General features: G+C 40.5%; 1 protein-coding gene across 1 annotated transcript in view; it reads left to right on the plus strand.

Moving 5' to 3' along the window:
- Positions 1 to 16,385, plus strand: part of Znf326 (zinc finger protein 326) — a 39,542-nt gene that overhangs the window by 12,226 nt on the left and 10,931 nt on the right. The window contains exons 5-7 of the mRNA XM_021231393.2: positions 1,680 to 2,085; positions 4,347 to 4,545; positions 14,622 to 14,733. Coding sequence (XP_021087052.2) covers positions 1,680 to 2,085; positions 4,347 to 4,545; positions 14,622 to 14,733 — 717 coding nt within the window. The remainder of the gene's footprint in view (positions 1 to 1,679; positions 2,086 to 4,346; positions 4,546 to 14,621; positions 14,734 to 16,385) is intronic.

A 16,385-nucleotide genomic window follows, 5' to 3' on the forward strand; every position in this document is an offset into this window, starting at 1 on the left:
TTCTTAGTCTCATTGGCAGATGTTATTTTTGGAAGACACCACTTATCTTTTATTCAGTGTAGTAGAATAAGACATCCTTTAACAGTGGATGCTTTAAAAAGAAAAAACTTCTTTCAATTTCTTATCAGTCCAAATGTCCTGATCAAATGATATAAAATGTTATTGGAAATATTTATTTGTGAATTATTTTTATTAGTTGTTGAAAAGAAAATTTTTCAGGTTTGGAGAGCATATTGTAATGGTACAAGTGTTCTTTAAATCATGTCCGGGTTGTTTACTGCAGCTGCTGCTTACATCTAAAATACCGTGCTTAAAAATTCGGGTCACGGACACTGCACCTTTAACTACAGTCTAGACTATTTCTATTTTACTGTTGATCATGTTTGATAACCTTAAAGGGGTCTGTTTTTTGAGATATAAAACTTCCTTCTAAGTACAAAGTAAAAGCAGTCAGACATTTGAGGTCATCCTCCTTCATAAAGCGAAGGACCTGATTCTTTAGTGATGGACTTGCCCAGTGCTTGTTCTCTGTCCTCAAGTGTGTGACTGTGCTGTACAGTAGAGTACAGTCACGAAAAGTTATCACTGTCCTTAGGTAATGCTTCCAAGTGTGAAGTTGGGAGGAATAATGTTTATATGGCTATAGGCTTCAGAAATAATAGTATCTTCTATGGAGTGACTAATGTAACATCATTTAAATGTCATAGTGCATCAGTTACTGCCCTCTTACATTGTAAGTGTATCATGCATAAACTGTTTCTGTAGTTGTTATCATTCATCTCTTGTGTAATTGTGAGCTTTTAACAAAGTGTTGTAAGATAATAAGCAACTTCTGTAATCCATGCTTTGGATTTGTGATAAGTAAAATGATTTTTTTTCCTGTTGAGACAGTGTGCTTATCTTTTAGAGTAGATTTTAATGTAACAATTTCCTGATAGGAAATACTTTTTCAAATAATTGAAGGCATTATAAAATGTATTCTTTCCCATCTGCTTTGAATATTCATATGTAGAGGGTATGTCGGTGGTCTTTTGTGTTCTATTTTACATGTCTATTCTTCTAGATTTGTTAGATTTATTAGTTTATCAGAGTGTTTAAGGATTGACCTTGGCTGAAGTTTGACAGAATGTCAAACTTTATAACTGTTGTAATTCTCAGCTTTGATTATTGTAGACATAATGAGGCAGTTTTGTGACATAGAATATTGAGGTACAAAGGATCATTCAGTATCACAAAGACTCCCCCATCTGTGCAGTCTTTGTGTCCCTAAAAAACCAAAATATTGTAAATGTTTTATAATTTTCAATGTTAGGGAAGGATTCAAAAACGTTTAATTAGTTGGTGAAATTTAGCAAATACTTTTCCTAAGACTAGGGCTGGGCTTTAATGATTAGTTAGACAAATCTTACTAAAATAAAGTAGAAAAGCTGCGAAAAAGCAGTTTAAAGCTAAGGTTAACTAAACTCAATTTATATTTAGAAACTGACTCAGATAGCTTTCTGTCTGGTCTCAGGTTGAACTGCCCAGCCCTAATCACGTGTGAGCAGAAGCAGAGCTATGCAAACCAGTCTGGTATAAATGAATTTAGTTGATAAATGTCATCTGATAACTTGTCTTTTGAATTGTCTAACATTAGTAAGCTTACTTTTGTTTTTTCCCTCACTGTGCAACTTTTCCAGGTTTGGACCTTATGAGTCTTACGACTCCAGGTCTTCTCTGGGTGGGCGAGATCTGTACAGATCTGGCTATGGTTTTAATGAACCCGAACAAAGCCGCTTCGGAGGTAGTTATGGTGGTCGATTTGAGAGCTCCTACCGGAATAGCCTTGACTCTTTCGGAGGTAGAAACCAGGGCGGGTCTAGCTGGGAAGAACCTTACTCCCGTTCAAAATTGAGGCCGGGGTTTGTGGAGGACAGAGGAAGAGAGAATTACTCTTCCTACAGCAGCTTTTCTTCACCCCACATGAAGCCTGCACCTGTAGGCTCTCGGGGGAGAGGAACGCCTGCTTACCCTGAAAGTGCGTTTGGAAGCAGAAGCTATGATGCTTTTGGAGGACCATCAACAGGCAGAGGCCGAGGCCGAGGAGTAAGTACGACAGAATCTTTCCAGATTCTTTTCAATAGTCACTCTTTTAAACCCTTTCAAGACCATGGTTTCCAGTGAGAGCAAACACTGTCTGTCCCAGTGTGCTTTAAGTAGAGGGTGAGGCATCAAGTTTCAGGTTGGCTGCAAAAGTTTGCCAGCATCTCCGAAAATGAGTTGCAGTGTGAGATGATTATTCCTGAAGTTGTGTCAGATCTCCCTTTGTGAAAAAGGCGAGGACATTCGGTTTGGTCTAAAAGGGGTTAAAAGGAGTTGCATTTTTCCTTGTAAACACCAGCAGCTTTGCTGGAGAGATAGCTGTTGGATTATTGTAAAAGGTATCTGAACCCTTTTTTGAGCTTTGAGTAGGTTAAAGGTGCAATGTATGATAAAATATTTACCCTTTGTTAGTAAACTCTAGCAAGTAGAATCCCTTCAAAGTTCCATATTTCCTGTTAAATGCTTGAGAGGTCAAGTCAGTGGTAGGTCAGGATAGCTTAGCCATGCTTATGTGATGAAAAAGTTGACATGAATAACAGAATGATTTGTGCTCAGTGTTATTTTGCTAACTTGCTCTCTTACTGTATGTCTATTGGTGATTGTTTTATTTCCCCTAACTCTATTGAGAAAGAATCTCTTACTTGTATATATGTTTATGGTTGCTTCCTAAGAAGTAATATTTTGCAAGTTATTGCCTAACTGGATAAGTATATTAGTCTACAGGTGTTTAATTTTGGGATATACATTGTAACAATTATGCCTTGTGGTCTTGGGTAACTTGATAAATTTTTACCTAGTAAGGGTATATAGGTTATGGGATTATGTATCTTGGTCATATAAACACTAATGCTTATTTATATATTTGTAAAATGAGATGATGTTTTTCAAAGTCAGTGGTGTTTACTCTTGTAGAAGAAAGTGCTCTGATAAAAACTGTAGTAGGGCATGTGGTTTGACTGCTCATTAGCCTTTGGTCATCAGTGTAGTGTCTTACTGGTGTAGAAGTTTGGCATTTTTAATAGTCACTTTTTACTTACATAAAATGCATTGCACCTTTAATGTTTATGATGAAGATTTTTCTGATGTGTCCATAAATGGAGACATTTATGGGAACCTCCTAGGTTGTTTCTAATCATATGCTAATGTTTAAGCATCCGTGTTGGTCCACCATACTTGATGGTGTAGGTTCATTAAAGTAGTTAAAGTAGTAGGCTTTGGATTTTGAAATTGAAAATACATTCTAGTTTGAAAATTTGGAAACATTGAACTTCTTCCATGCTGTGTAATATTTTGGGCAAAGGATTTTTTCTTAATGAGGACTCAGGTATCATTTTTTTTTTCTTGATGTAAAACCGAGTATTCCTGTACTTTGTATTTCCCATTCTAGTCTGAGTGAACTTCTCTTTCTTTCCCTCTGTTAGCCAAGTAGATGAACTGGTAGGATCTTCATTTTAACCCTCCCTTGTACAATTCCCATTGGGTCCTTCTCTTCAGATTACTCCTCAGTCTTTACCCTCTAAAAGTAAGATCAGCAGAATAAATTTCTATGGACATGACCTCTGGTATAGTGGATCTTGTTAATGACGAGAGAAGAGGAAGGGACACAGTCAGTTGCTGGTGTGACTCTTCGTCTGTGCACTTGCTTGGTGGGGCCTGGGGTTACAGTGTGTTTCTTAGGTAAGAATGTGAATGGAACGTCAGATGCAGCTCTTTCTCTGAAGTGTGCCTGGAGGTTGATGCATGGTTATGCTTAACTCTCCTGGGTCATGCTGACGTTCCACCTCATCTTCTCAAGTCCTAAACAATTTCTGGGTCTTTTTTACTTTAAGTTACAAATATGATCATCTTTGTGTAACTTAGTTTTAAGCAAGATTTTAGTAAAAAAAAAAAAAGATTTCTTTTAAGGTCTTTCTTTGATGGGAAAACAAGTAGAGACTCTGAAGAGGAGTTGTCAGAGAGTTGTACAAGTGGTGACCCTCTGGCAGGCACGTGGTGTTTACGATCTTATATCATTCTGAATTGTAAAATTAAAAAAATAGGATGTAGCCACCTTTGTAATATTGGAAATACTAATTCATTGGATTTGAGTTCATGTAATAATTTATAAATTTTTTATATGTGCTTTCTCAGAGAGGACATGTAAAATTCAGTTAAGTTCCACAGAGTTTTCAGGTGAAAACTAGTAACTAGATGACAAAAAAATTTATTAATCCATATTTTATCTTGACTTTATGCTAATGTTTCTCGATTTCACAAATTTACAGCATATGGGTGATTTTGGAAGCATTCATAGACCTGGAATTATTGTTGACTATCAAAACAAATCCACCAGTGTGCCGATTGCTACTACAAGAGGAATAAAACGAAAAATGATGCAAATATTTAATAAGCCCGGGGGAGCCTTTATCAAGAAACCTAAGCTAGCGAAGCCTCTGGAGAAGACGGGCCTCAGCAAATCACCTGGTGAGTGAGGCTGTTGCTGTGACTCAGAGCACCTACAGGGTAGGACACATTGACTTGTGACCATCTTTAGTGTTTGTATAGAAGTGCATGATAATTGTAACTGAGAATTGGATCTGTGGATCCCCATGTGTAGTTATTAATCAGTTGTTACCATTTAATGCATTATATATATATATATATACGCATATATATATATGCACGCATGTGTGTGTGTGTGTGTGTGTGTATGTATGTATGTATGTATGTGCATGTGCACGGAAGGTCAGAGAACAACTTGTGGGAGTTACTTCTGTCATTCTAAAGGTCCCAGCATTGAACTCAGGTTATTAGGCCTGCATGTGTGTGTGTGTGTGTGTGTGTGTGTGTGTGTGTGTGTGTGTGTGTGTGTGTGTGTGTGTGTGTGTGTATGTATGTGCATGCACACAGAAGGTCAGGGAACAACTTGAGGGAGTTACTTCTGTCATTCTAAAGGTCCCAGCATTGAACTCGGGTTATTAGGCCTGCACGTGTGTGTGTGTGTGTGTGTGTGTGTGTGTGTGTGTGTGTGTGTGTATGCACACGGAAGGTCAGGGAACAACTTGAGGGAGTTACTCTGTCATTCTAAAGGTCCCAGCATTGAACTCAGGTTATCAGGCCTGGTGGCAGGTTCCTTTCCTTGCTGATCCAGCTTGCCAGCCCACAGTTGTACTTTTAAAATGAATGTGCACTGGTTCATTTTATTTTTCTCTAATTTTGTTGGTGGAACCATAACACTCTCCCCCTCAATATAGTCCTGGGTAGCCTAGAACTTGCTATGTGGATCAGATTGGCCTTGAACTCACAGAGATCCACTTGTCTTTCTTCCAAGCGATGGGGTTAAAGGTGTGTTCCACTTCACCCAGCAATATGTGTTTTTAAAAGTTTTTGCAGATGATTTTGATTCAGACCCCTTTCTTGGATGTTTTATTTATTATTGGAGGAGTATGTGTCATAATGTATAGAATTTTCTGTATCAGGACAAAAGGAAGAACATTTTTTCTAGTCCTTAGCATTAGGTAAAGCTGTTTGCTCCAGAAAACTAGTTTGGCTTTAGTCTTCTGGAGATTATATCTCTTAGAGAGAATCACATTTCTGTTATTACAGAGTGTTGGGAAGTTCAGGCCTGTCTTAAGATGGGAATAGATAATTTATGACAGTACTGAGAGCAGTGATACACCTAGCTTAAAATGCTATAAAACAGTGGGAAAGGAAGTCTCAGTTGAAGGAAAGGCATGTTGTCCAGAAGGTCTTAGTTCCTAAGTTCAGACTGCAGGTTCTGCCTAGCTCTCAGGAGTTGGGCTGAGTAGGGACTCACACCTCACAATTGCAGTCTAACGCAGGATAGTCCAGACAAGGCGGCACTGTCACAGGGACTGACACACGCGGATCTGTGGGAAAGAGCTGAGAAAGGGGACAGGCGCAGGCGCGACCACGGGCTTAGCAAGGCTGCTGGAACTATTTAGAGGAGGAGAGAGAGAAGAGGCTTTGTGCCCGTGGTGCCTCATACCAAGAACTGCTTCTAACAACAGATCTCTAGGCGCCAAAGGCTCATAGCAACAAATTGTAAAATTCTTAATTGGTCTAAGAAATAAAAACCTGGAGTCAGATACAGAGGGAACGCTGAGAGATCAGAGAGAAGGAGCGGCCACCGCCACCCGGTACCTCCTTAGTGTCTCAGCAGAAGGAGAGCGAGTTCCTGTTTCTCCCTCTTTGTATCCTGTTTCTGCCCAGCTGTCTCACTTCCTGCCGGGCTGTACGACCTCCAGACCTCTATGGTTAGCTAGTGGCAAGCTCCATTCTCTGACCTTCAGACAGGCATTATTTATACAAGCAAGATGTCACCACAACAAATAAAAATTAGTAAAGCAGATTTCAAAAATTGAAAACTCTTGTGCTTCAAAGGTCTCCAGTAGTACAAAGTGAAAAGAAATGTGTGTGTGTGGTGTCACTCAGGAGCCTGAGGCAAGACAGTGAATATGAAGTCAACTTAGGGTAGATAAGCCTCTGCTTCATCTACCCTCATAAAATGTCAAAATGTTTTTGCAGTCTGTGTACCTGAGAAAGGACTTGTATCCAGGCTATATAAAGAACTTTAACTCGCTAACAAAAAGGCATAAATAACTGAAAAATAGGCAAGGAATATATAGAATTTCTTCAAAAAGACATAGTCGATAAATGTATGTAAAGTTCATCAAAAGTCATTTATCAGAACTGGGCATTGGTGGCGCACACCTTTAATCCCAGCACTCTGGAGGCAGAGGCAGGCGGATCTCTGTGAGTTCGAGGCCAGGCTGGACCGACAGCTTCCAAAACAATACAGAGAAACTCTGTCTCATAAAACCAAAAAAAAAAAAAAAAAAGTCACTTATCAGATAAGCGTTCATAAGTGCCACAGTTAGGTGCGCTGTGTCCTCTGGAATGGATAGAGTAAAAAAGATTGATAACAAGCCTTAGCAATTCTGTGGAGAATTTGCTATAGAAAAAACCTAATTGATTTACTGAGAGAGAGTGCATCTGGAAGTTATAGCACAACTTGGTGGAGTTGGCTCTTTCCTTCTACCTTTATGTGGGCTCTAAGGATAAATCAAATTGCCAGAGTTGCAGAACTAATATTTTATCTGCCAGCTATTTCAATACCTTCTTCCGCTCCTCTGTTTTTGAGATGTGGTCATGCTGGCTTAGTATTTGACTATGTAGTCAGAGATGGATTCTAGTTCAAGGCGGTTGTCTTAGTTAGGGTTTATGTTGTTCTGAAGAGATACAGAATAACAGAGTAACAGGAATAATAAAAACCCAGGGACAGATACTGGGGTCCAAGCTTCAAGCGGAAAATCAGAAACACAAAGAAGCCAAACCCTAGAGATTTCTCGCCTATGCTCATGTTCATCTCCAAACGGCACTACCCTCCTCAGACTGCTGCCTCTCTGTCGTGTGGCTAGAGACGGAATCTTCAGGTGAGACCCTTTCGTTCCTTCCTTCATACCTTCCTAGTGCTGGAAGTACAGGCGTGTGATCCCAAGTGCTGGGATCATCTTTGTGTGAGCTGTTTCTCCTTAGGACTGGATCAGTTTCATGTAGCTCAGTGTGGCCTTGAATTTACAGAGAGCCGTCTGCCTGTCTCCTGAGTCCGGGGATTAAAGGTGTGTGCCACCACCACCTAGCTCTATGGCTGTTGGGATTAAATGTGTGTGTCACCATTGCCTGACCTTTGGTTTGTGGCTAGCTTTGCTTTCGGAACCCTCGGGCAAACTTTAACAAATCATAAACAATGCATCACTACAACCACAACCACCATAACTCTTATAAAGAAAACATTTAATTGGTGTGACTGGCTTACAGGTTCAGAGGTTCAGTCCATTGTCATCATGATGGAGAATGGCAGTGTGCATGCCGGCCTGGAGCTGGAGGAGGAGCTGAGCTCTATGTCTTTCAGGCAGCAGGAAGTGGACTGACACACTTTTAGTGGTACCCTTATCCCCCACTCCCCAGTGACATACTTCCGCCAATGAGGCCATACCCACTTTAACAAAGCCACATGTCCTGGTAGTGCCGTTCCCTATGAGATTATGGTCATTTACTTTCGGACTACCACAGAGGTCAAGCTAGCTTTGGCAGCACATACACCCACTCGGCAGTCCTCCTGCGTTAGGTCCTGATCATTGGAATTATGGGCATTTGCCAATGTGCCTGTTAGCTGTGGAGAAATTTCTATACTGTTGTAAAAATAGGAAAAGGGTCTGGCATTCCTCAGATGATTAAACTGAGTTATATGATTCAGCAATTCATTCCTAGATGCATACCCAGAACGAAGCTAGCTGTCCACACAAAAGTATATATAGTTAAGTGCTGAACAGTGTTTTGGCCAGTGACTGCTTGAATATACAATAGTATATGCCATATATATTAAATGTGTTGTAGATTGCATCAGCTAGGTTTGTATGTGTATATTCTATTGTTCACACAACAAGTTACCTATGTCTTTTCTAGAAAGTTCCATTGTTAAGTGAGTGATACCAGTCTATACAGGTGTTTATAAAGGCATCTTGTCAGAGTAGTCCAAAGGGGATAAATCCCAGATATCAATCAAGGGATGAATGGATAAAATGTGGTATGCCCATATTATGTGGTATGCTGTAATATAACATTTAGCTATAAAATAAAATGAAGTGAGTATACACACTGTAACTTGAGTGAACCTTGAAAAGATGATGATAGATGAAAGAAATCAATGACAGAAAGAAGTTCATATTGCGGAATGGTATTCTTTTTTTTTTCCGAGACAGGGTTTCTCTGGCTTTGGAGGCTGTCCTGGAACTAGCTCTTGTAGACCAGGCTGGTGTGGAACTCACAGAGATCCACCTGCCTCTGTCTCCTGAGTGCAGGGATTAAAGGCATGCGCCACCAAAGCCCAGAATTTTTTTAAAAAAACATTTTATCTCCATTTAAATTAAGGATGAGTGTGTACAATTTAATAAGAACATGTTTTTTAAATTGTGCTTTCTTTTTCAGGGTGCCTTTTCCAGACTTATTTATTTTACATTTTATTTATTTATCTCTATATTTTTTATGTATCAGTATTCTGCATGTATACCTGTACACCAGAAGAAGGCATCAGATCCTATTACAGATGGCAGTGAGCCACCATGTGGTTGTTGGGAATTGACCTCTGGAAGAACAGCCAGGGCTCTTAACTGCTGAGCCAACTCTTCAGCCCTATTTATCTCTATTTTATATGTATGGGTGTTTTCACAGTATGCATGTCTCTGTACCATGTACATACCTGGTCCCCATGGAACTGGAGTTAGGGATGGTCGGGAACAGCCACATAGATGCTAGGAATTGAGCCCTGGGCCCTATGGAAGAGCATCCAGCTCTTAACTGCTGAGACATCTCTCCAGCCCAGATTTTAACTGTATTTACTGAATGCTTCTTGTACATGGGCACTGTGTTAAGGAGTATACATGCATTACATGTATAAATTTCAAGCCACACTGATGAGGGGTAGTTGTGTGTGTCATGCTCTCTACAACTGACAAAGACAGATGAGTGATTTGCTTCCCAGATCAAACAACCAGTAAGTGGCAAAGCCAGGGTTTGTCCCAAAGCTGCTTCTGTGCCTAAAATCTCTGTGCCTAATGTCACAATCATAACAGAGTTTGCTTCATGTCATTTCTCATCATCTGTTTATCTGTATTTATTTATTTATATTTAATGATTTTTAATATATTTATCCCATGCTGGCCTTCAACTCTGACATGCTCCTGTCTCCACTTCCCAGGTGCTTGAGGTATAAACACAGGCACTGGACCTGATTATTTATTTTTGTGTTACGTGTTTGGATGGGGGTTGAGGGAGCATATGTTCACGTATGTAGAGACCAAAGGTCAACATAAAGCGTCTTCCTCAGTTGTTTGTTTGTTTTTTTGTTTTGAGATGGGGTTTCTCGGTAAACTTGGAACTTATCATTTTGGTTTGATTGTTTGGCCAGCAAACTTCAAGGATCCTCCTCTGTCTGCCTCTCCAGTGATTGGATGACAGGTGTCTGTCACTCTGCCCAGCTTTCTAAGTGGATGTTAGGGGTCTAAACTCAGGTCTTTGTTTATTTGGTAAGCATTTTTACCCACTGAGCTCTATATCCCCAGCCCAACCTCCTCTGTGTGTGTGTGTGTGTGTGTGTGTGTGTGTGTATGTGCGTGTGTGTATGTATGTGTGTGTGTATGTGTGTATGTGTGTGTGTAAGTGTGTGTATGTGTGTGTGTATATGTGTATGTGTGTGTATGTGTGTGTGTTATGAATATCTGAGTGTGCATATGCAGAGGACAATTGTGGGTTTTTTGCTGTGTCGTTCTTTGTCTTTTTTTTTTTAACTTTATGATTTCTTTTTCTCTTTTGGATTTCACATTATGTACCCTAACCCACTCATTTCCTGTCTCTTCATATCTGCCCTTTAAACCCCCCTCAATAAAAGGGGGGAAATCTTGTCACAGAAGCTGTAATGTGCCACAGTGAGTCACACAGCATACCCTTTAATGCATACATCTTTATTTGCAAATATTCATTGCAGTGAGTCATTGGTCTGGTTCGAGGCTTCTGCTCTCCTATCAGTACTGGATTCTCACTGTAACTTCTCTTGGATGTCTTGTTGTCCTGTGTCACGGAGATCCTGCAGCTTTGGATCAGCAGGACTGACGCTTTTCTGTGCTCATGCAGTTCACAGATGGGGTGGATGCCGGGGTGGGCTAACTCAGGGCTCTGGATCCGGTCTGGATGGTGGCTGAGTCGGTCAGCCTGCAGCTCTCCTGAATCCTCAGCCATGACCAGACAGGCACAGGGTGCCTGGTCTCGAACTTTCTGGTGTACCTGTGCCCTCTGTGGACCCAGCCAAGCCACTGTGTTGTTTAAGCACTTCCCCAGGCCCTGGATCTGTTTCCTGATGATCCCAGGCGTGCTGCCTGCAGGATGGGAGTACCAGGCTGGAGAGGCTCCCCAGTGCTCACTCTGGAGATCAAGCCTGGCAAGGCAGGCCTCTGCAGCCTCCAGCACCATCTTGATTCTCTCATTTATCATATGTCTTTGAGACAAAGTCCTTAACTGAATTGAGTTAAATTGGTAGACTGCAAACCCCCTAATCCTTCACACCCGAAAGTTTTGGGATTTTAGACCCCAGTGTGGCCACACTCTGCTTTTTATGTGAGTGCTAGGGATTCGTACTTAGGCCCTCAGTGCTTGTGCAATAGGTACTCTTAGCCCACTGAGCCACCTCATCAGCTGTCTGTCTGTCTGTCTGTCTGTCTGTCTGTCTGTCTACTTGCCATCTATGTATCTGTGTATATCTATGTATCTTATCTATCCTCTATCTACTTATTATCTATCTCTCTCATCTATGTATGAATGTATCTGTCTGTCTACTTATCTATCATCTATCTATATCATCTATTTATATATCTATCAATCATCTATCGATGTATCTATGTATCATCTGTCTAATGTATGTATGTATATGTATGTATCTGTCTACTTATCTATCATCTATCTATATCTATCATCTATGTATCTATCAATCATCTATCGATGTATCTGTGTATCATCTGTCTAATGTGTCTATCTATCTATCTAGTGTGCATTTATATTTTTGCCTGCATGTATGTCTGTGTGAGGTTGTTGAACCCTCTGAAACTGGAGTTACAGACAGTTGTGATCTGCCATATGGGTGCTGGGAATTGAACTTGGGTCCTCTGGAAGGGCAGTTAGTGCTCCCCAGCCCCCTCCCTTGTAATGTTAAATAACATTTTCTCAGGGCTGGAGAAAGGGCTCAGTGGTTAAGAGTGCTCATTGCTTCCAAAAACTAACTTCAATCCTAGTTTCTGGCCTCCATGGACATTGCATACACATTGTTCATGTGGTGCACTTAACATACATGCAGGCAAAAAACCACTCATACACATAAAATAAAAATAATTAAAAATCTTTCTAATTATAGACATTTTAATTTATCATTAAAAATGGGGCCGGGCGGTGGTGGCGCACGCCTTTAATCCCAGCACTCGGGAGGCAGAGGCAGGCGGATCTCTGTGAGTTCGAGGCCAGGCTGGACCGATAGCCTCCAAAACAATACAGAGAAACCCTGTCTCGTAAAACCAAAAAAAAAAAAATAATAATAAAAATGGGAAATACAGTCTTAGATTCTTTTCTCCAGATACAGTGACTATAAAATTCAAAATTAAATACTATGCATAAATCCTTTCATTATGCTTTATAATTAATATGTGTGTGACTTACTAAGAAATAACAATTTGTGAAAGCCTGTTACTAAGGGAGCATGTGTTAGAGATGCCTTTTATACTGTGCTCCTTGATAGATGGTTGTTTACAAATAAATTTTGCTTCCTGTTAGTGGACTAGACGATTCAGGTGCTCCTCTTTGAGCAGAGTTCCAAAGAGTTGTATTCTCTAGTTAACTATTGCAGATCTTCATCCAGCAAATGCTTATAAAGCAAGCATCTGTCCCTCCTCTTTTAATAAAACTCTGTGTGAGGCTGAGAATAAAGTCAAAATTAAGCCACAATCAGGAATGAAGTGAACATTTAAAAAATGTCTTTAAGCTGGGCGGTGGTGGCGCACGCCTTTAATCCCAGCACTCGGGAGGCAGAGGCAGGCGGATCTCTGTGAGTTCGAGGCCGGGCTGGACTGACAGCCTCCAAAAGAATACAGAGAAACCCTGTCTCGTAAAACCAAAAAAAAAAAAAAAAAAAAAAAAGTCTTTATTAGACTTTTTAGGATGTGAAGTATTGTGACATATGACAAATGTAGATTAAGTATTTTGTATGAAATCAGGCTTGGGGCTCTGTAGCTCAGTTGGTAAAGTGATAGTCGATGATGCAAGAGTCCTGAGTTAGACTCTGAGCACAACGTAAGGTAGATGATGCAGCTGTCACCCTAGCATTCTTAGGACCAGGACATTAAAGGCCATTCTTAGCTACCTAAGTACAAGGCCAGCCTAAGCTATATATATTCCCTATAGATGGTTGAGAGTCACCATGTGGTTGCTGGGAATTGAACTCAGTCCTCTGGAAGAGCAGTCAGTGCTCTTAGCCACTGAGCCATCTCTCCAGCCCCCAGAAATTCAGGTTTGAAATAACACAAAGTTTTATTTTTTTTTTAATAGAGTGAAGGTTAGAGGAAAATCTGAATGAAGGCGTTCAAATGGTTTACGGATATACAGATAAACTCTTACAAAGCACTAAAAATAATTTTAGGTATTTACCTTAGGGTGTCAATTTTGTATAATTTTGGAACATTATACAAGCATGGTAAGTGCTTTATAAATACTTCTTTATAGTCAAGTTCAAAGTTTTAAGAAAGTTTAAGGACAAATAGGTAAGATTCTTCTTTTGAGATGGTGTTTCACGTAGCCCAGGCTGGCCTCAAACTTGCTGTAGTTAGTAGGACCTCAAGCTTCTAATCCCCTGCTTCAGTCTCACGCCTGTTACAACCATGTGCCACACATGGTTTACGTGGTTCTAGAGACTGAACTCGGGGCTTCGTGAATGTTAGACGTCACTCTACCCTAGCCCATCCCTAGCCCAGTGAGGTCTCTCCCCCCCCTCCTCCTCCCCTTGCCTCTTAGGTTTGTATGTCTGTGTGTAGGTATATGTACACGAGTGTGGTGCCTTTAGAAGAAGGTCTGCTGCGATTCCCTGGAGCTGGAGTCACAGGGCAGCTGTCAGCTGCTGGACGTGGCTGTGGAGAATTGGACTTGAGTCTTCTTCAAGAGCAGTGTGTGCTCTTGACTACTGGGCCATCTATAGAGCTGCCAGTTGTACCAGTCTGTGCCCACTAGGATGTTATAGTGGGTGTGGCGCGTGGGGCGAGGCGGGGGAGGGGGAGTAGCAACATGGGAATCATTGTACAGTACAGTGTATTAAGTGGTATAGTACATTACTGTTTCTTCAGTGAATATATATTCATACAGTGGAGTATTAAACTGTAGGAGTAAAGTACTGATACATGGTATAACTAATGAACTTTGAAAACATACTAAATAAAAGCAAGACCAAAAGAATTACTGATTCTATTTAAATCAAATATTCAGAGTACAGAGAGGAAATGAGGAACTGCTAATACCTTAGAGTTGAGTTGAGGTGGGGAGTGACTGACTGTTCAATGGCTACAGTTTCTGTTTAGAGTGGTGAAAGTAATCTGGAACTAGATAATGGTGTTGTTGATACAACATGGGAATGCTGTTCACATTACTGAATTCAGCACTTCATATGGTTTGCATGGGAAATTTGAAAATTTGAGACCACCCCCACAATGTAAGTGTAAAGCTGTTTTCATTTGCATCCAGTCCTGTCTGTTATTGGAATTGGAGTTTTATCCAGGTCAGTGTTTCTTAAAGTGTATGAGTTTTTAGGCTCTATGGATACTATCCATTTTGGTAAAGATAAGTAAAAATGAGCAGATTTAAACAAAAATATGCAGGAAATAATCACACAGAAATGAAGCAGATAAAAAGTCACAATGTATTAAAGTGAAGTTTGTTTTTTTCTAATACCTTAGCAAAAACCGACCCTAAAAATGAGGAAGAAGAGAAGCGGCGAATCGAGGCTCGGCGAGAGAAGCAAAGACGCAGGCGAGAGAAAAACAGCGAGAAATACGGAGATGGATACAGGTTTGTGCTCACAAAGTCAAGATGAGGCTGGGCGAAAGACGGTTTCCAGGCTGCGAGCCACCAACAGAAAAAACTGGCTAAAGAAGCAAAGGGACAGGGCTAGGAGAGTAGCACAGTTGGTTGAGGGTTTGCTTGTGACACACACAACCCTGTCGGAACTACTCAGTACTTAGTAACGCACAAACCAGGCAGGGATGCTGGCACATGCCTACAGGTTACCAGGGATGCTGGCACATGCCTACAGGTTACCAGGGATGCTGGCACATGCCTACAGGCTTAGTAATGCACAAACCAGGAAGGGATGCTGGTACATGTCTACAGGTTACCAGGGATGCTGGCACATGCCTACAGGCTTAGTAATGCACAAACCAGGGATGCTGGCACATAAAGTGTCATGATGTGGGGTGGGGAGTAAGGGAAGTGTGAGGACCAGCATTAGGATCCCCATCACCCGGAGGAAGGTGGTGTGGCTGTGCATTTGTCAGGAGTCAGAGAGAACGGTTGCTGAGGCTTGCTGGCTGTCACCTTAGTTCAGTACTCAGGAGAGATCCTGTTTCTAGGAAATAGGACATTTCTCTCTGACCTGTTCATGAACCCACAGGTACACACATGTATAAGGTCCTAATGAAGCACACTGATAAAGTGCTAACATGACACCCAGACCTGAAAAAACATGGTAATAGGCATTACTAGCCTGTGAACAGACTGCATTTATATGAGTGTGAGTTTCATTTATGTGTATGTGTGGGTGGGTACCCAAGGGAACCAGAAGAGGCCAGTTTAATTTTGAAGGTTTGTTGGATTTTTGTCAGTTTCTCTGCATTTAATTTTTGCCTTTAAGTTCATTCATGTGACTTAGTACATCTACTGACTTGTGTATATTGAACCAACCCTGCATTTGTTTCAGGGATAATGCCACCTTGGTCATGGGTGGATAATCTTTCTAATGTAGGTCTGCATTCTATTTGCAGATACCTTATTGAGTATTTTTGAGTGTATGTTTACCAGGGATATTAGCTTGTAGTTTATTTTATTTTATTTTTTGAAGGAGGTGGGGTGCTGTCTTTATGGTTTTACTCTCAGAGTGACACTTAGTAGGAGTTTTGACTGCTCCTTCTGTTTCTGTTCTTTTGAATTGGGTTAAAGAATTCTTTGTTGAATGTTTTTTGTTGAAGAATGATTTGCTGTAGTATTTGTAGAATTCTGCTGTGATTGATTATTTGCGTGTTTCTTTTTTATTCTTTGTTTTTTTTAACTTTTGTTTTAGCTGGAAAGCTCTTTTTACTATTTCATTTCTCATTTGGTATGAGTCCATTTAGGTTACTGACTTCTTGGCTTAATATTGGTGGTCTGGCAGAATGTAGAAATTCATCCATGTGTTTTAGGTTTCCCAGGTTAGTGGAGTATGTGTTTTAGAAATATTCCCTTGCAATATTCTGAGTTTCTTTGGTGTCTGTTGTAATATTTCCTTGATAGTTCTGATTTTGTTAATTTGTCCTCTTTTCTTTTTCTTTTGGTTGGTTGAGCCATGGGTTTGTCAATCTTGGATATCTTCTTAAATAGACTAGATTTAGTGATTCTTTGTACTTTTTGTTTCTATTTCATTGATTTCATCTTTCATTTTTATTATTTCTTGCTGCTGATTGGCTTTG

The sequence above is a fragment of the Mesocricetus auratus genome, unplaced genomic scaffold (genome assembly GCF_017639785.1).
Source record: "Mesocricetus auratus isolate SY011 unplaced genomic scaffold, BCM_Maur_2.0 Super-Scaffold_100031, whole genome shotgun sequence".
NCBI lineage: Eukaryota > Metazoa > Chordata > Mammalia > Rodentia > Cricetidae > Mesocricetus > Mesocricetus auratus.